Below are 27,264 nucleotides of genomic sequence, written 5' to 3' on the forward strand. Positions count from 1 at the left end.
GCTCCCTGTTTTTGTACCCTGGGGAGAGAGAAGATGGTTTCTACATTTTTAAATGGTTGGGGGGAAATTCATGAAATTAAAATGCAAGTGTCCATGAATAAAGTTTTATTGAAATACAGCCACATTCTTTTGTTTACATTGTCTATGGCTGTTTCAAAGGCCGAGTTAAACACAGGACCACATTACTGGCAAAGCCTAAAATATTTACCATCTGATCCTTTACAAAAAAAAAAAAAAAAAATCATTTGCTGACCCTGGCTTGAAGGGAATGGACAACCGGAACTTAACATCCCCATGTCCCCTCCCGGAAAGCACCTGCCTGGAATGGTAGCAGTTATCAAGGTGTCAGATGTGGGTAGAGGCTCTTCTCCTTTCCCACACTTATTTTCCATACTTGTCCTCCCTCTTTCTGAAGGAAGGTAGGCCTCTCACCGCCCTGGAGTACAAAGAAAACCCTAGGCACTAGACAAAGGAACAATCCCAAATAGTTTTGTCTAACAGGACTCTGATCACCAGGTAACTATTAATATATATGTATCTACATATGAATACATAGATATTAACATGTATGCATTTAAATTTTTTTGCAAGTCAAGTGAGTTCAAAGTATTATCTTACCAAAACTGAAGGAGGACCCAATCAAGTTGTGTCAAATCATTAAAAATATTCAGTGGGGCCCAGTCATGGGGGGAGGGGGTGTTTAGTTCCAGCTACTTGGGAGGCAGAGGCAGGAGCATCCGTTGAGCCCAGGAGTTCAAGTCCAGCATGGGCAACATACTGAGATCTTCATCTCCAAAAAAAAAAAAAAAAAAGTGGAAAAAATTGCTGACAGATGGCTGTGTGATTTTTGGCATATAATTCAAAAGGAGGTTCAAAGAATTGAGTAACATAGTTATGACAAAACTAGTGTCATAATCATTTATGTAAGCAAGGTTTTTTTTAAGGCTTACATTGAAAATATTCAAAATGCTAAATGTTGCCTCATTTTATTAATAAGCAATAATTGTTCACAGATACACAAACTAATTAGGAAGAAAAATCCATTCAACTTATTAAAAGGTGAATTTCAAATAACAGCTTATTCTGTTTAGCAACTACTTATTAACATGTGTGGTATATTTACATTATTTTGCTCAGTTGTGCAGAAATCACTGTAATGGTGAGCGGAGGGTCTCGGTTTCTTACTAGCTGTGGTTCTCAGCGCTCTGCCCCTGGGGCCTCCCCCCAGGAACTGCGAGAGAGGCTGAGCAGGACAGGAGTCCTGGTCTGTTTGTACCCTGATCTTGTGAGTGACACGCTGCCATTTTTGCCTTATTCTATTCACATTCCACTCTTACAAACAAGTGTCTAGGCCAGGCCCACACTGAGGGGAGGAGGACAGAGAAGGTCGTACCAGGCAGTGGGGCCACCAGGTGCCATCTCAGAAGCCGCCTGCCACAGATGTCCATTTTTACATAACGATGATGTCCACCACATCTATTTAAATTTAGGATCAAAATTTTAGATGTCATCTTAAAAATGTATGAGGGGTTTAGTAATACACAAGCAAAGATGCTTAAAGGCCAGCTTGACGCCTAACTCAGCGGAGCCCTGCCAGGTGGCGGGGCTCACAGCTGGTGGCCACGACCAGGCTGGGAGAACGCCCACCGCCCCACGCCGGGCTCTCCGGTCCGGACAGGTGGCAATACCGGGAAAAGCTCCGTAGTCTGGATTCTGCGGGTGTCAAAGGCCAGGAAATGCGGCGGGCGGAGGGCCCAGGAAGGGAGGCGGCGGCGGCGGCCGAAGGCGAGCGCGGAAGCGGCGGGAACCCGTGCGGGCAGCGCATGTCTGGGGAGGGAGAGGAGGTGACGAGGGCGGCCCACGTCCTAAGGGACGAGTCGTCGGAGCCGGAGACTAATTAGATGCCTTCGGCGGGCGACAGCCCCCCCGCACACGTGCAGTAAGCCTCTTGGGGACCCGGCCTCTCCAATCCTCGAGACCCGGGAGCCCGGAGCGGAAACGAAAGCGAGAGCCGCGGGCCGAGCGGAGGGCGGGGACTAGGAGAACGGACTTCCTGGGTCCCGAGGTGTGGGCTCGACGTCAATAACCCAGAGGAGAGAGAAGAGAAGTCCGAAGAGCAGCGACGGCGCAGCGCGAGCGCGGCGGGCGGCGGGCGGCGACGCGGGCCGAGGCGCGCCGGGCGGAGCGCGCACCTGGAACGCCCAGGGGGAGGCGGGCCCGAGGAGGGCGGTCCCCGGCCCAATCCCCCGCGGCCCGGCCCGCCCCCGCGCCGGCGCTGGAAGCCGGAAGCAGGCTGAGTAGAGCAGACCCCGCTTCGCCTCCGAAGGGCGAGCCCCGGCGCTCCCTCGCTGCGCCCCGACGCCGGGCCGCGAGCCCTCGCGACAGCGCCGGGGCCATGCGGGCTCCGCGCCGCCAGCCACCCAGCGTTCCGGGGCCCCCGCTGGGGCCGCTGCTCCTGCTCCTGAGCGCGTTGGCCGCGGGCCACGCCTCCCTGAGGCTGCTGGACCACCCGGCGCCCGTCTGCTCCCAGCCGGTGAGACCCCCGACGGCCGTGCAGTGGCCGCCACCGCGAGGATGCTGCGGCCTCGGGGGCGAGCGCGGAAGGGGCGGGAGGCGCGGGACTACGGAGGCAGGAAGTCTGCGCTGAGTTTGCGGGGAGCTCCGGGGCTGGGACACGAGATCGCGGCGCGCTGGGGAGGACGCTTGGCGCGGTGGGAGCGGCGGGTGGTCGCGGGAGGAAAGGGAGTTGGAGGGGAAAAGGTCGCGCGGCGCTTGTTGCACAACTTGGCCAGCCGTCGTGGGTTGGAGGCGGGAGCGACACCTCCGCCGGGCCACAGAGCTAGGGGAAGGAGACCGCGGCGCGGGGACGGGGCCTCGGGAGGAGCCAGGACGGGGCCGGACCTGTCTCCACGCCGTGCGCTCTGCAAACCCCCTGCGCTGCCTGGCGGGACGCGGCCAACCTCGGGAGACGGCCCCGTCCTCGGAGGCTTACCCTAGCCGGTGCCCTCGGTGCCGCCGGAGGAGGTCGCCAGCCCGCTGAGGCCGTGCGGGAGGTGGGGGCCCCGAAGGACGACCCCGCGGCGGGGTCGCAGGGGCCGCCGCCGTGAGACTGGGCGCGACCTTTCGGTAAAGGAAAGTGCGCCGAGGGTGGCCGCGGGCCGCCTCCCCAGAGGGGCGAAGCCCAGCGGATGGGCGGATGACTCTCCGGACACCGCCCTTCCCACCGCCACCAGCCGGCTCGGGGAACGCGCTGGTGCGGCCCGAGGACCGCGAGGTTGTAACCCCCGCTGCGCCCTCGGGAAGTGACACACCCGCCTGTCATGTAATAGCCTCGCAGTGAGCCAGGCCATCTTAAGAGAGGAAAAAAACAAAAACAAATCACGGCACCCCTCTCGACAAAGACAGTTTCCTCTCATCCCCCTCGGAGCGGTCCTGTCTTGCCGCCGCCTGCGGGTTTCTCGGCCCTCCATCCGCGCTAGGGTGTGCTCAGTCTGAGTCGGAGAATGAGAAACACGGGGTGTTTCTCTTATCTGATTTTGTGGAATATTTGCCAAAAGAGGGTGAAGGGGTAAATGTTTAGCAGAGGGGTAAATGTTTTTAATGCGAATGATGTTGGGAATGTTCTTGTGGCTTCCACTGTTGGGCAAAGCCCAGAGACACATGCTCAGCAAGTCCTTCTGCAGACTTTGTGTCACGGTCTTCTAACGCTGCGAGTCGGTGTTCGCGTGTTGGTGGCCATTTGTCAGGTGCCTGCCAAATACAAGGCGTTATCCTTGGAACTGGAACTATGAAGAAATACTCCTGGCCCCCTGATGTCCAGGGCCCTAAGTCATCTAGGAGGGAATAAGGCTTGAGGGCAGGGAACTGTCTCACAAGGCAGCCTGTAGCAAGTGCTCTTTGCACAACTGGTGAGTGTACAGAATTCCAGGGAAAAGAAAAATCACTTCCAGCTGGGTTGTCCTTCATGGAAAATACATCTGGGCAGCCCTGAAGGATGGTGGGTGCCCCAAAGACAGAGGTTGGCAGAGCATTCCCGATGATGGAAAGGGTCCGAGCCAAGGTCCTTGGGTAGGACAGGGCAAGGTGTGCAGTCAGAGTGGAGGGTCTGTGTAGCAGGAGAGTGAGAAAAGGTGCTAGAAAGGGAGATAGGGACTCCACTGTGGCATGGCATGGCATGTGAGTGGGCTTTGACTTCCATTGCACCGGGAAGCAGCAGGAAGTCAAGAGCACAGCCTGGCTCCAGAGAGGGCTGGAGAGAGATGCTTGGGGCCAACTCTGTCTGCAGTCTCTGGTTCTCTTCCTTCATCTCACTCGCTGCTAATACACCTGGCTTGCAGACAACTCATCTCCACGGACAAACAGCTCTGGGCTCCATCTCTGGGCTCCATCGACTAGTCCTTTTAAAAAGAAAGGAACCACATTCGTCCAATTTCTCTGGCTCCCTGGTGTTTTAGTGGACACAACAGTGATCTAGTGAGGGAAAGCCACCAAGGTGGCTTCTGAGGACTCGGATTTGCATCCCAACTTCACCTCTTACAATCTCTTCAGCCTTGGGCAGTTGAGACGGCCTGGGCCTGGGTTTCCTTATTTCCACAGTGACAGCACTGGGTGAGCCTTCTCTGATTGAGCCTCCACCGGAACATGTGTCTACCGAGAACCAGGTTGGATTTAGCCTTCACTGACTCTGTTCTAAGACAGGGAGGATCTGCATGCCTGTTGTGTTTCTGGCTCAGTGCTACAAGCACCGGATGTGGGAGCTTGATAAACATACGTTGAATGAAAGAACACAAGTATTTATGAATTAAGGAAAGAATAGTTAGCTGTGCTTGGAAAGCAGCAATAAGCTGAGACCAGCCATAGCACTGGATCTGACTGCCTTGGTTTGGCACCTAAAAACCCAGATGACTCTGGTTTCCCCACAGAAATCAATACATGGGTAATTGCATTTCCCTGGGTGATCTCTTGGCTGGCCCTTCCCCGTGCCTGGACTTTCTTGCAGGTTTCCCCTGACTGCCCACCCGGAGGAATCCCCAAGAGGAAAGGCAGCAACAACTTGGAGTTGGTCAGTGTGAATGCTGACATTCAATTTATAGACAGGATGTATGTTTCATTACAAATTCTTTTTTCCTGAGCACTTGCGGTTTTGACTTGTGGTGGTAGAGCAACTGTTTGGTTTAACCCTTTTATCTTCTGGTTGCTAGAAGCTGCTGTCAGCCATGCCACTCTTCCAGAATATGCAAAGTTGCGATCTTTCTACCAGGCACTGTGCCAGTGGTTCACATACACACTTTCATCCCAAGGTCACAAGCTAGTGAGTGACCTCTGACCTGAGCTGAGGATCAGAGCAGGGCTATGCATGGAACTTCAAGGCCCACTTTCTTTATCAGGCTTTGTTATTGAATGCACAGAATTGAATACAGTCTTTCATTTCTTCCTTCTCATCTTCACCACTATGGATAGAGTGGCCTGCCTGTTTGAGGTGTCCCTTTTTTCATTTGGAGAGGCAGGATGGCAGCCATGAAGAGTGTGGGTTCTGGAGCAAAACTGCTAGGTTTGGGTGTCGGCTCCATGGGACTTGGGCCACTCAGCTGACCTCCTTGTGACTCAGTGTGGCCAGTACAAATGGGATAAGGGGGCTTAGCTCTTAGGACTTTCGTCCAGATTAAATGAGATGTGTGTATAAAGTGCTTAGTGTGATGCCTGGCACAAAAGAGCAGTTCAATAAACATTGGCTGCTGTCATTGTCATCTTCATTGTCATGAATCTCCTCCTCCGATTTCTGCAAGGCACCTCACATAATGTGAGTCACAAGCAGGTGGCTCCTAAATAATATTCTTTTTTTTTTTTTTTTTTTTTTTGAGACAGAGTCTCACTCTGTTGCCCAGGCTAGAGTGAGTGCCGTGGCATCAGCCTAGCTCACAGCAACCTCAAACTCCTGAGCTCAAGCGATCCTCCTGTCTCAGCCTCCCGAGTAGTTGGGACTACAGGCATGCACCACCATGCCCGGCTAATTTTTTCTATATATATTTTTAGCTGTCCATATAATTTCTTTCTATTTTTAGTAGAGATGGGGTCTCGCTCTTGCTCAGGCTGGTCTCGAACTCCTGAGCTCAAACGATCCGCCCACCTCGGCCTCCCAGAGTGCTAGGATTACAGGCGTGAGCCACCGCGCCCGGCCCTAAATAATATTCTGATCCTGCTCTGCTGTTTTTAAGAATGGGCAGTTTGAAATAAATTAGGGATGACTGTTGGAGATGAAGTTGTTCAACAGAACAGGATGTATCTTAGTGGTATCCAAAGAAGATCCTGAATGAACTTTTTTACATTATTAACAATTTTATGTTAATGTCTATTGTATAATAACATTAAATTATAAAGAAAAAATGTTCACTATTCTTTCCCCGAAGCAGATTAATGTTTTCATTTGTTTATCTCACTTTTCAATTCTTTTATTTGTCTGGAGTTATCTCCTAGGTAAACTTCTATCTTTTAATTTATTCTCATCAAGTAATGTTTAGTAATCCTCCTTTGAAAGTGGTACTAAGAAGTTTAAAACAAAGAACAACAGATGCCTGCCCCACCCAACCCTGCTCCCAAAATTATAATTCCTTTAGTTATTGCTTCTGACATGTATCTCCATATTTCTAAATGTACTTATATTGTTAATCCTTGATCTGTCAATTTTAGATGTTATCTATTGGCTTTAGACATTATCTATTGACTTGTAATAGATGAAAATTGTATTACCTTCCCCCCATCACTTCTCCTCCCCATCTTCCAGTATAGGTATATACAATTTTAGATAAATCAGTAGTCAGCAGCCAGACATGGTGGCGCATGCCTATAGTCCCAGCTACCTGGGAGGCTGAGGCAGGAGGATCGCTTGAGCCCAGGAGTTCAAGGCTGCAATGAGCTATGATCATGTCACTGCACTCCAGCCTAGGTGACAGAGCAAGATTCCATCTCTAAAAAAAACAAACCTAAATCAATATTCAGCATTTATATTATTATAATAAGTAATCTTCACTGCTAAGGCAAGTATGTGCGCTTTGAGTATACTTCTTTTCTGTTACAGTTTCTTTCCTTCTCCCACCCCTGCCCCAGAGGTAATTGCTTTACTTCTTCACTTGCATAATTTCCCACCTAAATAGTCTTAGTTTTTTGTATTAGACTTCTCATAACATTTTTTTCCCAGTTATCACATAGTCCATCAATTCCATTCCCCTCCCCCCTGGAGAACTCCCTTCTGGAGCCCTGTGTTCTCCAACCCCAACCTGGACTGACAACTCTCTAGACCTGTGATACAACTGTCATACCAGACATCCTGCCATGGTCAAATCTCCCAAGTCCCGTGTCTTGTGTCTTCTTCTGCAGGAGTTACTCCTTCAATTTGCCGGAGCATATCCTCCTGCAATTTCCTAAGAACGTATATGAGGGATAGATACAGGTATATAATACATGACATATATATAATAGAGATTTTATATATGTGTGTGTGTGTATATATATATTTGACGTCTTTTCATGTCTGAAAATCTCTTTATTCTACCCTTGCACTTTTTTGGATAATTTGGCTGGGTATAAAAATTCTAGGTTAAAGATAATTTTCCTTCAGACTTTTGAAGGCATTGCTTTGTTGTCTTCTAGCAAACAGTACAGATGCTAAGAGAACCAGTGCCATTTTGTGTCCTGTCTCTTTGTGTGGCACCTATTTTTTTCTCACTGGAAACTTTTAGTATCTTCTTTTTATTCCGGGTATTTCAATAGTTTCATGATGTTGGGCCTGGGTCTGGGTCTTTTGTTTTCATTTGTTGTACAATTCATTTAGTGGACCTTTTTAATTTGGCAATATGTGTCCTTCAGTTCTAGAGGGTTTTTTTTTTCTTTTAAATAATTTCTTCCCTTCTTTAATCTCTGGAAATCCAGTTAATCATATTTTGTATTTCCTAAATTGACTCTGTAATATTAATGTTTTTTCTCCTATTTCTGTTTCTCAATTTTACAGCACAACCCTTCTATTGAATTTTTTATTTTCGAGGTTGATTTTTATTCTATGCTTGCTCATTTTTCCACAGTATCCTGTCCTAGTCTTATGGATGCAGTAGCTTCTCATCTCTTTGGGGCCATTATAATTTTATCTGTTTGTTTTAATTTTATTCTGTTCTCAACATTGTCTTATTTCCTCCAGGAGCATGTTTAAGAATTTTGTTTTGATCTGTTTTTCATACAGAAAAGGCATCTCAAGTAGCTGGTACTCCTTGCCTTAGAATACTTCAAGAATAGGTGGGGTGCTTTGGCTCACACCTATAATCCTAGCACTTTGGGAGACTGAGGCAGGAGGATCGCTTGAGGTCAGTAGTTCAAGTCCAGCCTGAGCAAGAGTGAGACCCCATCTCTTCAAAATATGGAAAGAAAAATTAGCCGGGTGTGATGGTGCTCACCTGTAGTCCCAGCTACTCAGGAGGCTGAAGCAGAAGGATCACTTGAGCCCAGGAGTTTGAGGCTGCAGTGAGTAATTATCACACCACTGCACTCTAGCTAGGACAACAGAGTGAGACCCTGTCTTAAAAAAATAAAAATAAATAAAGTCCTAAAAATTCATTAAGTGCTCTATGTGATTGGAGTTTATCGAACATTGGACTTGACTGTATAGGAGGTCAGGCTAATGGTGAAGCTGGCCTGTTGGGTGACCCCTGGGCATTGAAATCCAGAGTTCTTTTCTCTAGGCCTGGCTGCCAGCATTCTGCGATCAGGGCAGGGAAAGACAGAAAAGTCCCCAGCATTCTGTATGTAGACCTTCACTTACCCTCCCTCCCTGCCTTCAGACCTGGTTGGTGTAGGGTTCTGATGAGGCTTTGACTTCTTTCTTGTCAGCAGCTCCCTTGTGCAGGGATGTAAGTTTCTCCACTTCTCCTTGCACTTTGATGTTTGTTTGTTTTTGCAGTTTTATAATTCTGACAATCAGCTCATTCTCATCGACACTGACTGTGTAGATTTTTAAAAGAGGTAACAGGTATATAGGTAACCAGAGTATAGAACTTGTGTGGTGACTCCTCATCCTCATTGCGTTTTCTGGACAACTGCTCCCAGACATGGTATGGGACAGTCCTTAATCCTTTGGCCCGGGCTGCTCTGTTGAGCCTGGTGTCAGTGAGCACATCTGGAGTCCTTCGTGGCAAAGGTTGGAGTCTCTGAGTGCCCGAGGGGCTCGCTTCTGAAGCCCACTGCAAGGATGTGCTTGTGAATGCTGATGTCCTATTTGCAGTTGCCACCTCATTGGTGGCAGAGTGGCCCGTCTTCTCGCCAGCCTTCTTTGTGGGAGCCAGAGGGTACCTGCTGGGCCTGAGGTGGAAAGGAAGCCACGCTGACTTTTAAATATTTGTTCACATTTGTTGTCTGCTGAGGTTGCCTCTTTGTCCTTGAGAATTTATAAAAATTTTCCCTTTGCTATGATTTCATATTGTTCAGAGAAAGGGAAAAGATAATATGTGTACATGGTCAACATGCTATGATCTCTAATGGAATTTTTTATTCTATATTTCACTTATGTGCATGGTTTTCTATTTTGTTTAAACCTGTTTTCTCATATTTTCCCTCTCTCCATCTCCTCTTCTTCCACCCCTTTATCCCCAGTAACCAGCGTGTTAACACCTGGTGTATATCTGTCCATATGTTCTGCGCTCATACAATCACCAAACATATATAAATATACTGGGAGGTTTTTTCATGACTTGTTTCCATAGAAAATGGGATCATACTATAAAAAATTCCTTCCAACTCATTTTCCTCATTCATCAACACATCTTCACCACTGTTCCACATCAAAATATTCCATAGTAGATAGCAGTCTGTTCAACCATTCCCAGTTTGGTGGACAATTAGATTTAAACTGGATCTGACTTTATTCAGCCATTCCCTATTGAACATTCGATGCTACAGCAAAAGAGGGGAAGCTCAGTATTCCATGGTGACACACCAAGCTGTTTCCATCAGTCACAGGCAGTGTTATTTTGAGTAGCTACCAGTGGATTATAGGGAGATACCCCAAATGCAGTGTCTGTTTGCCTTTTCTAGAAGAGCTCCCCATGTCAGGATGCAGGAACCAGTTTCTTGCCCTCTGTGCCCCAGTCCCAGGAGTTCCAAGTGGGAGGAGAAAGGAGAAGTTCATGGGAGTTAATCTCCTCTCCATTCAGAAAATAGAGTGGCATTTATAGAGTGAGCAGAGGCAGCTAGATCGATTTTGTTGCTGGACACAACACATGAGGAGCTCCTCAGGGGTCTGTGAAGCTGGCCTGGACCCAGTAGGGGAGAATTAATCACCAGGAGCAGCAAGTTTGGACCCCAAGGGCGTATGAACTAGTGTCTCAAAAAGGCAGGATGCAGATACAGTGGCACGCTCAGAGTCGATCCTGGAGCCGGCTCCAGGATGTGAGAGAGAGAGAGGTGGGTGCCAACCCCGACCCTGCTCACACGCAGATGCCAAATTCCTTTCTTGGCCTTGAAGTCGTGTTTCTGGCCTGCCTCGATGGCTTTCTTCCCCGCCCCCTCCCCCCCCCCTCCCCGGGACATGCTTGCCCCTTTCACCAGTTGGAGGACTGGCAACACGTGAGCCTGAGCGCTGTCCTCGGCCCTCCCTGCTGCACTGCCACGTCTGAACGTGTGGAGGTCACCGCTCATGGTAGTAACGTCCATGTATTGAGTGCTCACTGTGTGCCAAGCCCAGAAGGAGGGGAGCCCTAATTAAAGAGCAGCCATTACGTGCCAGACGCCAGACACTGTCTCATTTTCCGGGCACTGAGATGGTTATTCGAGCACAGCTGCCAACACAATTGCTCATAACGATTCTCCTTGGGCTTCTGGCGAGCCGCCTACCAGTGCCGGAGACTGCATTGTTGGACTAAATACTTTCCGTTGATTGTAAGTTTTTAAAACACAGATACATTAGAAGTAAAAGGTGAAAGCTCCCGGTCCGCACGCCACTGTCAGCACCAGCCCACGCCCTGCCCCAAATCTTGATTTATATTTGTGTCGTCTACTTCTCAACAACGCTGTGAAGTTGGTACTATGATTATTTTGATTTTACAGTGGAAGCAATTGAGGCTTGGTGAGGGGACTCAAGCCCTGAGAGGGATGTGTGTCCCAAAGTAGGTCAGCAAAACTTCAGCCTAACGATTGCATTTCCCTAATAATGTTTGTCATCGGGGCTTCCAGATGTGACCTTCCAGATCTCCTCTGGGTTAGAAAGTTAACATACATTGCCCAGGTGGGAGGCAAGGTGATACTGGTGCTTTGGTTTCTTCATCTATAAAATGGGGCTAAGGATAATACTTCGTCGTAAGTGTGTTGTGAGGATTAGTGAAATAATTTATAGAAATCAGCCAGAACGGGATCCAGCACATTTTCCCTAGGGAAGGATGGTAGGGACTCAGTGAATTTTCCATAACTTATCTGTAATAGGAGCTATAGTTTTTGTCCCCCCACACCACCTCTTGCAGCGTTGTTGTCCAGACCAAAGATTGGAAACCGCAAGAGATTCAGGGCCCTTTCCCTAAGGCACCCAAGAGAACCCGCTCCGTGTCTTTTAAAGCTGTAAGGTTCTCGGCTCGTAAGAGTCACTCATAAAATGCCAGTTCCACTTTGCCTTCTGCTACACCCACGCCTCACCCTGTTTGCCCTGGACTGGGCAGAAAGGGGAAAGGCCCCCCAAGCGAGAAGGGGGGCTGTGCAAGTTCATTCTTGACGATTGGTGTGTGAACTGAAGTTCCTTCCCAGCGGTAATCGCCACCTCTTTTTTTCCCTAGGGGCTGAACTGCACAGTCAAGAACAGTAAGTCATCCTTCTTTCCTCTCCTTGTTGTCACCCGGTCAGTAAAGCGGCAGCCTCGTGCTGACATGTGACAGAGCCGTGCCACGCCCCTCCAGGTCTGGGCTTGGGCTGTGAGCACAGCAGCAGGAGGGGCCCGTAGAGTCTTGGCTGTGTGCACCTGTGCCTGCTCATGCAGAAGCTGGGAAATGGGAAACGGGAAACAACTGTCGTTTGGATTCTGAAAGTATTCTCTGGGGTGCTCCCTCACGTGTCCGCAGTACAGTTTGACTGACCGCAGCTTGCCACTGGAAAGCAAGAGACATCTGTGGTGTTGACTTTGTTTTGTTCTAATTCAAGGAGGCGGTGCATATTTTAGGTGCCTTTGCTAATTGGGGACCCCCAATGTGTAAAAATAAAGCAACTCCTACACGCCCCCAGCCCTTCCGTGCCCCCTTTCCAACCACTGCTTTATCTCAAAACCAAGTCGGCACTTTGTGTTGTCTCCTGGAACCCCCTTCAGACGCAGGAGCTTTGCCGTGACCGCACCCTCCGCGCGTTAGGAAAGAGGCAGCAGGGCGGTGACGCTGAGGACCCGGCTAACGGTCACGAGCTGGCAGGCCCTCAGCTGCTCACGGTCTGGCTCTCTGGACCCGCTGCTGGGGCATCTTAGGGCCTCAGCGCAAGTCGCTGACTGCTGCTGTTTCCTGGCTGCCAGGTACCTGCTTGGATGACAGCTGGATCCACCCTCGAAACCTGACCCCCTCGTCCCCAAAAGACGTCCAAATCCAGCTGCACTTCACCCACACGCAGCACGGAGACCTGTTGCCTGTGGTTCACGTGGAGTGGATGCTGCAGACAGATGGTGAGTGGGCCGCCAGCAGGGTGCCGGGGGAGTCTCCCCACCGCCAGGAGAGGCCACAGCCCAGACCCTCGGCCCCCCATTCAGGCTCAGAATTGGGCTCCCAGTCCTGTGCTCGGACACGAGGGCCCAAATTGAGTGCTGGGAGAATCCATCGTTTCCTGAGTTAATCCTTTTTCAGTGTTTTAGATATTAGCCCACAGCGCTATCTGCTCCTCATACCATCCTTCATGAAAGGCCTTCCTTCAGCCTAAAAGTTTTACCAGTCTGGAAAGAAAAAGGCCAAGTGGTTAATTTTATGACTGTAGCACCAAAAATTTACTCAAAAAATGGTCACACATTTGCCAGCCTGCTTGTTCCCTTGATTTAGGGGCCAGCACTTTTTACAACATTCCCACGCCTCTTGAGGGCTGGAAAGTTTGTACCACAGACTTGGGAAGATTGGGGCTGATGGAAGGTCTGTGAACGGGGCACGGGGAGGTTCTCCGTGACGGTCCCGGCCCGCGTGCCCGCTGCCGCCGCTGCAGCCTGCCCGGGACGGTGGCGCTGGCTGTGTTCCGCCCTGTTGCCAGCGCCCTGGCCGCAGACTGACAAGGCCTCGCGTGTAGCCCAGTGTGAAGCGTCACGTGTCCTTTCCCAGCTGGGAAGGAACTGTCTACAGGCAGTGGGCTGCGGCCCAAGAGGGAGCTGAAAGGAACAGTGGAGAGTTAGGTAAGACGGGGCAGATTAGGAGAGAGCAAGCGTCACCGAAGGGGAAGTGACACGCCCGCCCCGTGGTGTGCCTCGGTGATCCCATCTCTGTCTCCTCTCCTCCCTCTGACCTCCAGCCAGCATCCTGTACCTCGAGGGTGCAGAGCTGTCGATCCTGCAGCTGAACACCAACGAACTTCTGTGTGTCAAGTTTGAGTTTCTGTCTAAACTGAGGCACCACCACAGGCGGGTAAGAATACAGCTCCCGAGTAGATCTCCTTCCTCTGATGACACCACTGCAGACTTCTTGTCCCCAAATTCACACCCTGATTTAGAGTGGTAGAGAGAGACCCGAAGGTGCTGGGAGAGCGCGAGGAACTCAAAACGGCCGCCCCCGGGCGAAGGGCTAGGTCTGCTGCCGGCAGTGCTGGGGCGACTTGCTGGCACGCCCTCCGCTTCCCCTCCCACTTTCCCCTGCCCTTGCTCTTACAGGCAGTTGAATTAGAAGACAGCTTCCACAGCCCCACCCCCGGCCCCTCTGTGTGTCCCTTGGGTTTAGCTGGGGTCTACCTCCTGGAAGAAAAGCCCACCCCGGCCAGAGGACGCCGTGGGCGGGATGCAGCGGGAGGGTCCTGCCACAGTCCAGCCGCACCGTGCTGCTCAGGGCTCTTGCTCACAGCGTGTCTCCGGACCAGCACCTCAGCATGGCCTGGGAGCTTGTCAGAAATGCATGTCCCCAGGCCTCCCCCAGACTTCCTGAACCAGAAACTCGGAGGGTGGGGCCCAGCGTGTTGAACAGCCTGCAGGTGATTCCAATGCAAACTGTAGTTTGAAAACTACTGGCTTAGACCTGCTTTAAGACAAGTTAGATGGTCCTCAAGCACAAGCAGCAAAGCAGAGCCCTCTCCAGTGGTAGGTCAGGACCCCACACCTGACAGCTGTGTGGACGGTTGGAACCAGGTGCCTAGATCTGCTCAGAAGCAAAGGACGCCAGGCCCTCACCTGGGCGGTCAGGATGGGGGTCGGAGTCTACGTCGAGAATCCCCGCCACCCAGACAGTAACCCCGCACAAATGTGTTGTCTGTGCCACCAAGGTGCCTGCGGGCCCAGAGTGCGTGGGGGTCTCTAGCTTGCCCTCTGTACCTTTTTGGTCCAGAACGTTCTGAAGAGATCCCTGGCTTTCCCATTTAAAAGGAGGAAAAATCACGTAACCAGTGGTTCTTAGCTGCCTCCTGTGTGCCAGGCCACCCTGGCCCGGCTCCCTCACACCCGTCCTTCTGGAATTTGAGGGGGCCGATGGTGGGGGAGGATGCTTTCCAGTCCCCAAAGTCTTTTGTGTTATGACACTATCTGCTGATGAGGCCAGATCCAGGTTTTTTAAAATAGGCAGAAAAGACCAGAGAAAACAAAGAACAGGCCGGGCGCGGTGGCTCACGCCTGTAATCCTAGCACTCTGGGAGGCCGAGGCGGGTGGATCGCTCGAGGTCAAGAGTTCGAGACCAGCCTGAGCAAGAGCGAGACCCCGTCTCTACTAAAAATAGAAAGAAATTATATGGCCAACTAAAAATATATAGAGAAAAAATTAGCCGGGCATGGTGGTGCATGTCTGTAGTCCCAGCCACTCGGGAGGCTGAGGCAGTAGGATCGCTTAAGCCCAGGAGTTTGAGGTTGCTGTGAGCTAGGCTGACGCCACGGCACTCACTCTAGCCCGGGCAACAAAGTGAGACTCTGTCTCAAAAAAAAAAAAAAAAAAAGAAAAGAAAACAAAGAACAAAGATAACTGGTGCCCCTGGTTTTAGGTTTGTTGTGGTTTTATTCTTGTTTTGAATGAATGTTTGGTAGCCAGTAGGTGAGAGAGGTGCGTGTGTAACCTGCCAACGTCCCTTCCCTCCCTTCAGTGGCGTTTCACCTTCAGCCACTTTGTGGTAGACCCTGGCCAGGAGTACGAGGTGACCGTTCACCACCTGCCCAAGCCAATCCCTGATGGGGACCCAAACCACCAGTCCAGAAACCTCCTCGTGCCTGGTAAGAACATCCTCCCAAGACAGTCCCTTCCCCACCGGGCTCTGTGAGCAGAAAGCAGCAGGTGGCTGAGACATCAGCCTTCCTGCTCGGGGAGACAGTGACTGCCACTGCCAGCCCGTGACACCCACAGAACAGACAGATGCCGGGGACTGGTGTGCGGCTGCAGCTCTGCTCCCTGAAGGCAGAGCCCATTCTCTGTTGGCACAACAGTGTGTATTAGCCCAAATCCCAGGAGTTTTATGGGAACCAGAGTCCCTCTCTCTGTCTAGAGAAGTGCCCTTTCTACCTAGAAAATACCAGGAAGACAAGCCACTCATAGAAGAGTCGCAGCCCCTGCTCTCAGCCTGTCTCAGCTTCTGTCGCTCGTCCTTCTCTTTCTGCGCCACCTCCTGCCTGCATTCATCCAACACCCGTCCCACGGTGACATCCGTGCTCCCCACTGGTTCTCTGCCAGGCTTCTCTCAGGCGCCGTGTGGTGTGTGCCCTGCTCGCCCTCAGTCCTCCAGAGTCGTAGCCATTGCCTGGGCTTCTCATTGTTCAGAGGCGGCCGCGCCTGGAGCCCCAGCCTGCTTGAGGACGAGGTCCGGGTCTTCTAGCCATCTGTGTCATCTCCAGAACCTCGGGATGGCAGGTGGTCAGGAAGTGCTTGTTCAGGATGGTGGCGCCCTTCGTCCCTGGAGCACCCTGCGCAGCGTGTGCACACACTGTTTACCCTGCTTGATTTCTGCATGACGTGTGCTACTCATTTGCTTTTATTGGTCTCTGCGATCGGAGTGTAGTCTCCAGAGGACGGGACTTTGTGTTATTCACCACTGTACCTTCAGTGCCTAGAACAGCGCCTGGCACACAGTAGGTGCTAAGTGCTTGTTGGATGAGTAAATCTCCCCTGTTCTCCCCCCTGTTCCTAAAATAGACTGACTGACTGTCCCTGCCCCTCCATGGTGATTCACACCTGTCATGTGTCTTCTGAAGCCAAAATACAAATAACTGCAGTCAAGGCAGTTTGGAGGAGGACCAAGAAGGTGACTGGAGCAGTGGGCCTCAGCTGTGGTCCCTGGGCCAGCAGCGTCAGCAGATGGCCTGGGCGCTTGTCAGAATGCAGACTCTGGCTCCACCCAGAAACCTGACGGTGGTCACCAGGAAGTCTGAGGGTCCCTGCCCTGGGGCACCACAGTGCTGCTCAGCCCGCAGAGGCCGCTCTGGAGAGAAGCAGCTGTAGGTGGCAAGAGAAGGGCCTGCAGGGGACCAAGAATCTTCGGTCACCCAGAGCAGGCCCAGCAGGAGCACGCTAGAATCAGGAGGCTCCCTGCGAGAGGACGGGCCCACCTGGCCAGCCCCCAGTCCTGGGGGCCTCTGGCCAGTGGCAGCTGTCCAGGCCTAGAGCTCTCTTTGAAGGGGCCCCCTTTGAACGGTCCCCAGTGTGAGGAATCTGGAAGAACAAACTTCCTAAAGTGAAGGCTTCACTTGTTCTTTCTGGGTCGGCAGGCTGCGAGGACCCCAGGATGAAGGTCACCACGCCCTGTGTGAACTCAGGTGGGTGTGGCTGGCGGGGGAGGCTCGCCCTGGGTGCACACGCACACGCCCCTCCTCACACCCCACCTGCGTCTGTGCCCGTGGCAGGCAGCCTGTGGGAGCCCAACGTCACCGTGGAGGCCTCGGAGGTGCACCAGCTGCGTGTGGGCTTCGCCCTGTGGCACGAGCCTGCCCGCTACCAGCTCCTGCTGAGCAGCTTCCCCCGCGCCGAGGACCACGTCTGCTTTGAGCACGTCCAGCACGTAGCTGCGGTAACGCTGCCGCTTCCCGGCCCCCCTCGCACAGCTCAGGCCGCCCCTCCGAGGCCACGTCTCCTCTGCTGGTCCTGCCAGGGCCGGGCCGCTCGGGGCTCGATGCCAGCTCCCTCGGCGGCGACCGTGAGCCACCTTGCCCTTTTCTTCCCTGTGGGCGCACAGTTGGCGACTTCACGGTCAGCGCTGTAGCTGAGACGGGAGCCAACCCGTCCTGCCCGTGACTCGGTCCTTTCTGTCCTTCCCTCCCCCACCCTTTCCCCTGTTCCCTTTTTGTTTTGCCGTGTTTATTCTACTTTATCCCAGGAAGGATTTGAGGGTTTAAAAAAAAGAAAGAAATGCGGGAATTAAGACAAAGGAGAACTAAAGATAAGGAAATAAGACAAAGCCAGGTTAGTGCCGGAAACGTGCCGTGCTGGTCTGTGCGGCTGCTGGGTGTGAACGCACATCTGTGCCCTGATTCCCGGCCCCAAAGCAAAGCGGGAACATCAGTTCCTAGATGTGCTCATGAATTAGCAACAAACCAGCCGCCTTGCAGAAATGGAGTTTTTTCCTGGAACGGAAACCTGAGGAGCACGTCTCCCTCTGGCCTTCCCAGGGAGCTCCCTGGACCGCAGAGAGTTCTCACCGCTTCCTGGTGCTGCCGCAGCAGGTTCCTAACCAGCCGGCCTTCCCCATCCCCTCTCTCTCCAGCCCAGACGCGAGGACTTCCAGCAGCGATCCAACGTCACGCTCACTGTCCACAACTCCAACTGGTGCTGCCACCACCGCGTGCAGGTGGGTGAGTGGTGTGGGCAGGTGTGGGAGCGAGCGCCGCTGGGCACCCCTGCCAGGCGGGCGAGGAAAGAAGGGAGGGCAGCTCGTGGCCTCGAGCGCACAAGGCAGGAGTCCTTCGACGCCCTCTTGCTGATGGGGGGTCTGGCCTAACCACCACCCGGGGCCCATTACTCTCAAATCACCTCTGCTGGACAGAAAGCACGGGGGTCTCGGCACCCTTGCAGCCCTCCCTTCTCCGCCCCTTCTCCGCCCCGCAGATCCAGCCCTTCTTCAACAGCTGTCTCAACGACTGCCTCCGCCACTCCGTGACGGTTCCCTGCCCGGACGTCCCGGAGACTCTAGGTAGGAGGAATGTGGCTCTCCTGGGCCATGCGGGGGCGAGAGTGGGTGGAGGTCTGAGCTGAATCCTGACCCGGCTCGCGGGGACACAGGGTGGAGAGTCGGATGTAGCATGGAGCTCCTCCAGGGGGGCTTTGACTGTGCCCCCTTGGGTTGGAGTCCTGACTGGCTTTCATTAGCTGTGCAGCCTTGGGCAAAGTATGTAACCTTTCTGGTCCTCTACTTCCTTGACTGCACCACGGGGTAGATGTTTTCATAGAGTTCTGTCCGTGCACCATGTACTGAACAGAGCATTTTAACATCCGCACAGAGTGTGAGTAACGTTCATAGCTATTAAATGACTTGTCCAAGATCACACACCAAGGACGAGGCAGAGCCCTGGGGTCTGAGCTGCAGCCTCGACACTCAGCAGTTCACAGGCCAGCATCTCCGTCAGCAGCCATGTGCCCCGCTTCACGGGAGGCCACTGCTGCACACCGGTCAGAGCGCAGCAGATGTGACACTGGGCTGGAAGAGAACCCTGGCCTCCCACAGAGGGGGTGAGGCGTCTCTTTTTACAGCAGCAGCTAGAGGTGGCTCGTGTAGATGGTTTCATTAAGTGTAGCCAGGATCTAAAGTGCCTGGAGTGGGGCCAGGGTCGTTAAGGCCCCCAGGCTTGTCAGCGGTGGCTTCCTGATGACTGCTGATAATTAAGAGTCTCATTTCCCTTCTCTCTTTCTCACTGCAGACGTGGCTGCAGGTAAGCTCGGATCTTCCCACGGCGCTGCAGGTCCTCAGGGGACTTTCCGCGGGGGCCACATGAGAAGCCCCTGACTGAGCCAGGCAGACAAGGCCAGCCCAGAGGGGGCAAACGGGCAGGCGTGTGGCTGCGCGGGCCAGAGAGGACAGAGCCCAGGGGCTGGGGAGCACGGGAAGCAGAGCAGCCCCCGCCACGTCACTCTCGCTGTTCTGCTCGCACAGAGTACCCGCCCCTGTGGGTGTACGGCTTCATCACCGGCGTCTCCCTCCTGCTGGTGGGCTCTGTCATCCTGTTCATCCTCTGCATGACTTGGCGGCTGTCCGGTAAGAGGCAGGGTCCGGGCTGCCCGCAGGCGCTCCCTTCTCCCCACGGCACCCCCTCTCCGGCCTCCAGCTGGTGCTCTCCGGAAGCCTGTGCTCAGGGGCATCTTCAGTGCTGGCCCTTCAATCTCAGGTTACGTCACCTGCCTTCTGCCTTGCCTCGGCCTTAGTTATCAAGAAACTGGCGCCTAGGGCTGACCTGGGCCTGAGCACCAGCTCCACACTTGGCACCTGGACAGACCACCTGGGTCCTGAGCGTCGGCTTCCTCTCGTAAAATGGTGATGGAAAAATAATGATACTCGCGTTGTGAAGTATCGTAAGGATTAAGTGAAATAATGCCGTGAATTCTGAGCTTAGACCCTGGCACGTGATGTGTACCACTGTCTGGTAGCCACAGTTATGTTTGTTAAAATCAGCAGGCCAGGAGGAGTCAGAGTGGAGTTGCCCTGCATCGGCGGTGCTCAGCCAGGCAGGCGGAGCAGCCGAGCAGCCCGTCCTGCAGCCCCAGCGCGCACGTCTGGGCCGGGGAGAACAGGGAGGGACAGCTTGGTGTGACAGAGAAGGCCGGGGCTCGGACCAGAAGCAGGGGAGCAGATCCCTGCCCCCTCACCAGCCTGCAGTCGCAGGCCGGTTGTGTAAAAAGCCATACATAGGTTTCGTTTTCCTTTCTGTACAAGTGCAACCCCGACGCCTCCCTCCCGGCTGTGGTGAGGGGTGCTGGCCGAGGGGGTGCTGGCCGGCAGGGATTGGTAAATCCAGCCCCTCCCTCCTGCGGCCTCTGCGGTGAGTGCCAAGCAGGGAGAACGCGGGCGGGGGCTCGGCCCTGCCCTGCCCCTCCACGACCCTACGCTGCCCCTTCAATCTTCTGGGAAGCTGTTTCCACACTCGCCAAGGCCCTTCAGGGTTCAGTCTTAATCACTGGTAATTACCGTGCGGTAGAAAGAAGCCACCCGGCGCGAGCAGACCCACGGGAGGCCCCTCCTCCAGAGCATCCTCCGGTAACCTCTCCGTGGAGGTTGGGGCTTTTGTTTCATTTCTGCTGTCGTGCGCCTGACCCTTCTGGGGTGTCCCTGCATGGGGTGCAGGGAAGGGGAAACCTCGCTAGTTACCTGTCTTCTGACAGTTCTGGGAAAGGGTCCGAGAGTGAGGAATGAAATTAAGGTTCTAAACCTCTGGCGTGGCCACCTGTGGATTTCGGCAGTCCATGCTGTCACTGAGGAGTTAACTCCTGCACTGTTATCACATCTTGAGGGGAACAATTGCTTAAGTATGTGGGTTCCCCTTCCTGACCTCAGAAATACCGGGAGGAAATGTTGTAAGTGGGCTGAGTGGGGGCGGCTTCTGGAAAGGAGTGTGGTAAGATACTCCCCGAAGGGACACTTACGGGGAAGGGTGTCCCCTCACGTGGCGTCTGCTGGGCTGGCCAAACTGGGGGGGGGGCCAGGGAGACCAGGACGCTAATGGGGGACCAGGATGCAGGCCCCCAGCACCACTCTGGGGGTCCTAGCTGGGTCAGTGCTACACAGTAATAATTGTGACCCCAGCCGAGCTTGTATGACACGCCAGGCACTTCACATACCGGATCTCATTTAGTACCCATTAAACTGAGATGAAACACAGACCCGCTTTATGGAGGAAGCAACTGAGTTTCTGAGGCCAGTGACCTTCTCCGATCATGCGGCTCACAGGGCAGAGCCAGGCCCACGCCGTGCGACCACCCACAGCCCACAGTGGCCCGGGCGCGTCCAGCCACTGCTGGCTCGGGGCCTGCCCTTAATGTCGTGCTTTGTCAGGGCAGGCAGCACCCCCGCCGACACCCTGCGGCCGGTCCCCATTTCTCTTCCCAAAGAGCCACTCCAATGTACTTCTTTTCCTTTCAGGGTCTCATCATGAGAAATACAGTAATGACACCAAACACACGGGTAAGTATTTCCTGGATTGCGTGTGCACGCATGCGTGTGTGTGTGTGTGTGTGTTGAAAGGTGTGGAGGGCTCTCCTGGGGTGAGTGAGTGGGTCGCCCTCTGCAATCTGACTCCCGGGTCCCTTCAAGAGACCCCACGTTAGGACTTCCACTTCCCGTACCCGACTCAGAAGGCCTGCAGGGAGCCCCCAGTAGCAAGGCCTGGGTGCCATCGTTTTAAGCACTCAGACGAGGAAAGGAAGGTAAGAACCATATTTTGTGAAAAGAGGTCCTCCCTGGAGCAGACGTTTCTATTCCACAGGCAGGCCTTTGTGCCTCTTTTCTCGTTTTGATTAAAGTCCAGACTAAAGACTGGATAGGGCTGTGTGAGAGAGAGATTCTTTTTCTCACAAGGCACCAGACTGGGATTTTTTCAGGCAGCCAAAGCAAGGTGAAACAGCAACATCTGGCTTGTTCCAAAGGCCTCCGTTGTGGGCCTTGGTCTAAGAGCCAAGCTCAGTATTCGGTCCAGGCCCCTGCCAGGCTGGCCAGCAGGGGACGCCACCCTCGGCCTGTGGCCGGAGGGTCAGCACACATGTGCCCTTGTTTCCGTAGATGTCCTGCCTGCAGCTGACCTGAGCCCCCCGCCCCTGAAGCCAAGGAAGGTCTGGATCGTCTACTCAGCCGACCACCCTCTCTATGTGGATGTCGTCCTAAAATTCGCCCAGTTCCTGCTCACCGTCTGTGGCACTGAAGTAGCCCTCGACCTGCTGGAGGAACAGGTCATCTCGGAGGTGGGGGTCATGACCTGGGTAGGCCGCCAGAAGCAGGAAATGGTGGAGAGCAGCTCCAAAATCATCATCCTGTGCTCCCGAGGTACCCAGGCCAAGTGGCAGGCTATCCTTGGCTGGGAGGAGCCCGCCGTCCAGCTGCGGTGTGACCGCAGGAAGCCCGCTGGGGACCTGTTCACGGCGGCCATGAACATGATCCTGCCGGACTTCAGAAAGCCGGCCTGCTTCGGCACCTACATCATCTGCTACTTCAGCGGCATCAGCAGCGAGGACGACGTCCCCGACCTCTTCAACATCACTTCCAGGTACGCCCTCATGGACAGGTTCGAGGAGGTGTACTTCCGGATCCAGGACCTGGAGATGTTCGAGCCTGGCCGCATGCACCGTGTCGGGGAGCTCACAGGCAAAAACTACCTGCACAGCCCCAGTGGCTGGCAGCTCAGGGAGGCCGTGGAGCGGTTCCGGGAGTGGCAGGCCCGGTACCCCGACTGGTTTGAGCACGAGAACCTGTGCTCAGCGGATGACCAGGACCTCCCGTCCCTGGATGAAGAGGTGTTTGAAGAGCCACTGCTGCCGCCAGGAGCGGGCATCGTCCGGCAGAGGCCCGTGGTGCGGGAGCCTGCCTCCACGGACGGGCTGGCGGTGAGCGTGCTCCTCAGCGAGGAAGGAGGAGGAGTGTGGAAGCTGGAGCCTCAGCTGCCGCCAGAGGGGCAGCCGGCGGCCCAGCCCCTGCAAACCACGGTACTCCCAGCTGAGAAGGTCCCTCCGGCTCAGGCCGCGGAGCCCGTGCCTCTCGCTGGTGGGGGCAGCACGGCCAGCCGGCTGGCTGTGCTGGAGGAAGGCGAGGCCCACCCGCTGCTGAGGGGCTGTGGCCCTCGGCAGAACAGTGTGCTCTTCCTGCCCGGAGACTCAGGGGGCCCGCCTGGCTGCAGCGTCCTGCTGGCGTCTCCTGAGCCCCTCCCGAGTGAGATGCGAGAGCAGCTAGAAGGCTTGATGCTCTCACTCCTCCAGCAAGACCCCTACACGCCCTGCGAGGAGGAGCAGCGGCAGTCAGTGCAGTCTGACCAGGGCTACATCTCTCGGAGCTCCCCACAGCCCCCCGACGGACTCAGGGAAATGGAGGAGGAGGAGGAGGAGGAGGAGGAGGAGGAAGAGAAGGGGGAGGAGGAGGGCCTGGGGGAGTCGGCCAAGCTGCTCTCTCTGGAGGACCTGGAGAGCTTGAGGAGCCTGCAGCGACAACTGCTCTTCCAAGAGCTACAGAAGAACGCTGGCTGGGACAGGGTGGGGTCAGAGAGGCCAGTTGTGCCAGAGCAGGCCCCCTTCTAGGGGCTACCGCGTCCCCGGCGTCGAGAGAGGGGTGTGTGTGCATGTGGGTGTACGTGTGTGTGTGTGTTTGTGTGTACATGTCTGTGCGTCTATGTGTGTGTGTGTGAAGCGTGTGCTTGCGATTGTAGACATGTTGACTCACCCCTAGGCACCCCCTAACTTTCCATTCTGTGGCCATCTGGTTATCGTCCGTCCCCACAGGAACTCACAGCCCGTTTCCTGGAGCTAATGGCAGAGTGACCTCGAGTCTCTGTCATTTGCTTATTCATTCATTCAGCATTTATTTTGCACCTGCTACGTGCTGGGCATTTGGGATTCAAAGATAATTTGCACAGGGCATGGCCCTGGCCCCAAAGAGCCTCACACCCAGTGAGAAGATACACAGGAAAGGCACCTGGCCCGGGGAGAGGTTCCTGGAGGAGGTGACGTCTGAGCTAGAGGAGAGGCGTGTTGCCTAGGCGCGGGGTCAGTGTTGGGGGTGAACGGGGCGGAGCATCAGGTGGCTGGAGTGGAAGGGGGGGTGGAGGGTAGCCAGAGTGGGAGCTGGGACGTCAGCCCGAAGGCCTGGGACTCCTTTCCTGTGATGGGCTGTCGCCCAGCAGGGGACACAGCCGAGGGCCAGACACCCCCGGAGGGGACAGGATAGAAATGTGCGAAGCGAAACCCAGCCGCATCCAGCAGGGAGACGAATGTGACATCCTGAGCTCGTGTTTTGGCAGTCAGTCAGCGGGAGAGCCGTGGCGAAGGGTCTGCAGCCCCCCTGAGCTCGGGAAGCGCTGGCGTCCAAGGACAGAGAGACGGAGGGATGACAGCTGCGGGCCCACAGCGGGTGGGAGGGGAGTGGAGGTCTGGGCAGACCTTGCGGGGGGACAGTGTGCCGGTCTGTTCTTCACGGTCTCACGACGTTTGAGGAGAGACTCTGAGGCCCAGTGTTTGAAGGAATTGTTGCTGAAGTGCCTTCTTGGGGTACGCTGAAGGCTTCTGCCTGTTGAGGGGTCCTGAAGAGCACACTGCAGCCACAGACCCCGGAACTGCGCGTCTCCGCTCCCATGCCTGCGTCCTGAGCCGCGCTCGCAGTCTTCCGGGAGGAGATGACGGGAATGCAGAGGGGGCCGTGGTGTGTGTGCACGTACATACGTGCGCACGTACATACGTGTGCGCAAAGGGGAGATTTCAATAAAAGAAAGCATAAATGTTAACTCTGGTAAGAATTTCTAGTACTTACTTTGGGTCGGATACTACTGTAGATGAGGAAGTGCCTATTTGTCGAGTTGTTTCCTGCAGTGAGATTTAGCCTGGTGGCAGCAGAGCCACCAAGGCTCCACGTCCCAGATGGTGCATGGCGCGTGCTCAGCCCGGCAGCAGTGAAGGACCAGGCAAAGGAGAAGAGGAACCAAGGCTTCCCAGCCACCAGCCTCAGGCCCCATCTGTCTTCAGTTATCCTGGAGGGGAGCGTCACTGGGTGTGGACACCTGCCAAGCTTTCTGTGACATTGCCCCAGCTTCCGATAAGCACTTACTCCGTGACCGGAGTGCAGAATACCGTGGTGGACTCTTCCCTCGCTGGAGCCAAGGCCCTGCCTGGCAGCAAAATGGACCCAAGCCACTGTGGTCCTGGTGCCCTGGAGCACTCCTTCACTTCAATCCCGTTTCTCTCTCCTTGAATTCTAGCTCTGCTGGCCTTTGAGGCCATCCCAGTGAATGTCCCCAATTGGTGTTGTCCTCTGTGTCCCCTTTATCTCCAAGATGGCTGCTTTTTTTTCTAACAGCTTTATTGAGATACAATCCACATACCATTCAATTCACAATTGATCTGATCTGTACAATTCAGTGACTTAGTGTAGTCACAAAGCTCAGCAACCAGCACAAATTTAGATCATTTCATTACCCCTGAAAGAAACCCAGCTCCCCTTCGTCACCACCCCTAACTTTCCCTCTTCGTGCATTTGCCTCTTCTGGACACGTCCTCTAGAAATGGCACCATAAACTTCTCCAGGGTGTCTTGGCTTAATGTCATCCCTGTTCCTCCTCACGGTGCCACCGCCTCCCCTGGAGTCCTCAGGCTCAGGCTGGTCTCTGCTCACAGTCAGTGCTGGGAATTCGGTCAGCTGAATGTGTCTGCTGTCAGCCAAACGCCAAGAGCCTTGAGAGCGAGTATAAATAAAGCCAGACTTAACATGTATTTTTCGTTATTCTGAACCACGGCTAATAAGACCCTGTTGCACCGAGAAGCACCCCTCCAAGAACAGATGCCCTCAACACTATCACTCTGCCACCTCTAGCCCCTCTCCTGGAAAGAGTGCAGCAGAGGTGGCCCCGGGGCAGGGAGCACCCCAGTCCACAAAACCTGCAGCAGAGCCTCTGCCCGTGCCCGGCAGCCACTGCAGCCTCACACACGGCCAAGCACCCCCTCCCACATGCAGTTCCATGACTTTTCCTGCCCACTGTCTTATTCCTAGATTTTTTTAGACAGGAGGAATAATTAGATGGTGATGTGGACATTGCTTGATACAGTGCTTTGGTTCAAAACCAATTTCTCTTTTCTGCTTAGGAAGGTCCTCAGAGGTGGTCAGGTTCTAAAGAGGGTTTTATTCAGTTCCCGAAACACCCATTCAGCAGTTTGAGCTGAGATCTCTGAATGCAAGGTGTGATGGATTTACTTACTTCCTGCTTATCCTTGAAGCTTAAATAGGGTGTAAGAGAGAAGATGCACTCAGCAATGCAGTGGGCGGTTGACACTACATGGCATTGGGACTCTGCCCTCAATAAACAAAGGGCACGCCAGGCCCTGCTGTGCCCTAGCGCCTCCCGAGAAGGCCTCCCGGCGGGGCAGGACAGGAGTAGCCCGGGAGGGTCCCAGCCAGGGCGAGCTGCAGGGCTGCCGTCCCAGCCTGGGCTCGTGTCTCACAAGTCAGGTGTGTCGGGCGGGGGGTTCCCTGCAAAGAGGAGACAGCTTGGGATCCTGGCCCACAGTGACTTTAATTAATCACTGTCCCTAGATCTCTTGCTCTTCTCTGAAGTGGCTGTGGCGGGAGTTTCTACGTCCTGGGGTCCTGGGGGCAGGGGGTGACCTGTCCATAGAAGCACTGAGGCGGTGTCCTGCGTCCACCTGCTGCTCAATTCACGCCAGCCGCCCTCTGGCTGGGTCCACTGGCTTCCGGGACACACTGCTGCCTCTTGAAAGAAGTCCGCAGGCTCCTTGGGTCTCTGCCTCTTAGCAAAGGGAAGCACCTGGCCTGATTCTGGGGCGGAGCAGCCTCCCCTGCTGCTGTGCCCTGCTCTGTCTGGTGTTTCCTGCCTCAGATCATAAGAGTGGTGTGTGCGCCAATACTTGGCATATAGTAGGAGCCCAGTAAATGTGTTGACTGAATGTGCTCGGTGTGGAAAAACGGCAACAATACGCTTCTATAGATTATACATTCTAGAATATAAGGTAGAGCAATTGCCCCCAAACCCATGGCATACGCTGTCAATTGGTGTGCCCACTGCTTCCCACGCGTGGCCTTGCACATCACTCTGAAATGGCATCCAGGTCTCTCTCCTTGCTTCAGCCTCTCCAAAGTGCTCCACGCCCATTGCCTCACCCAGATGCTGGCACTGGGTCCCCACACGCATCCTGTCCATTTAGGTGACTGAGACAGCCTCAGCCTGGTGAGCCAGTCCTGCCTGTTAGAGGAACACGGAGTCCTCTCTCATGGTGTGAAGAGTCTTGCCCAACCCTGTCACCTAGAGTCCACAGGGAGTAAGTAGCCCCTTGGGCCATTAATAACTCTGTCTGATGGTGCCATGCCTTGCATTAACATGATGATCAATACCTCTGTATGATGGTGCCATGCCTTGCATTAACATGACGATCAATACCTCTGTCTGATGGTGCCATGCCTTGCATTAACATGATGATCAATACC

General features: G+C 54.0%; 1 protein-coding gene across 1 annotated transcript; it reads left to right on the plus strand.

The window, feature by feature from the left end:
- The first annotated feature begins 2,253 nt into the window (after positions 1-2,253).
- On the plus strand, positions 2,254-25,504 carry IL17RA (interleukin 17 receptor A). The gene is made up of 12 exons (XM_069489588.1): positions 2,254-2,533; positions 11,802-11,826; positions 12,521-12,667; positions 13,492-13,604; positions 15,253-15,379; positions 16,865-16,912; positions 17,000-17,163; positions 17,857-17,940; positions 18,198-18,282; positions 19,240-19,341; positions 21,220-21,261; positions 21,856-25,504. Exons 1-12 carry the CDS (start codon positions 2,396-2,398, stop codon positions 23,355-23,357), a joined length of 2,577 nt encoding a protein of 858 aa, XP_069345689.1. The 5' UTR covers positions 2,254-2,395; the 3' UTR covers positions 23,358-25,504.
- Positions 25,505-27,264: the final 1,760 nt, after the last annotated feature.

Source organism: Eulemur rufifrons, chromosome 16 (genome assembly GCF_041146395.1).
Source record: "Eulemur rufifrons isolate Redbay chromosome 16, OSU_ERuf_1, whole genome shotgun sequence".
In the NCBI taxonomy this organism is placed as follows: domain Eukaryota; kingdom Metazoa; phylum Chordata; class Mammalia; order Primates; family Lemuridae; genus Eulemur; species Eulemur rufifrons.

Excerpts from the sequence above, each read along its gene's own strand:
- IL17RA (XM_069489588.1), top strand. The coding sequence starts at position 2,396 with ATGCGGGCTCCGCGCCGCCAGCCACCCAGCGTTCCGGGGCCCCCGCTG. Across the intron at positions 16,913-16,999 it reads CACGCCCTGTGTGAACTCAG|GCAGCCTGTGGGAGCCCAAC; the intron begins GTGGGTGTGGCT and ends TGCCCGTGGCAG. Across the intron at positions 21,262-21,855 it reads TAATGACACCAAACACACGG|ATGTCCTGCCTGCAGCTGAC; the intron begins GTAAGTATTTCC and ends TTGTTTCCGTAG.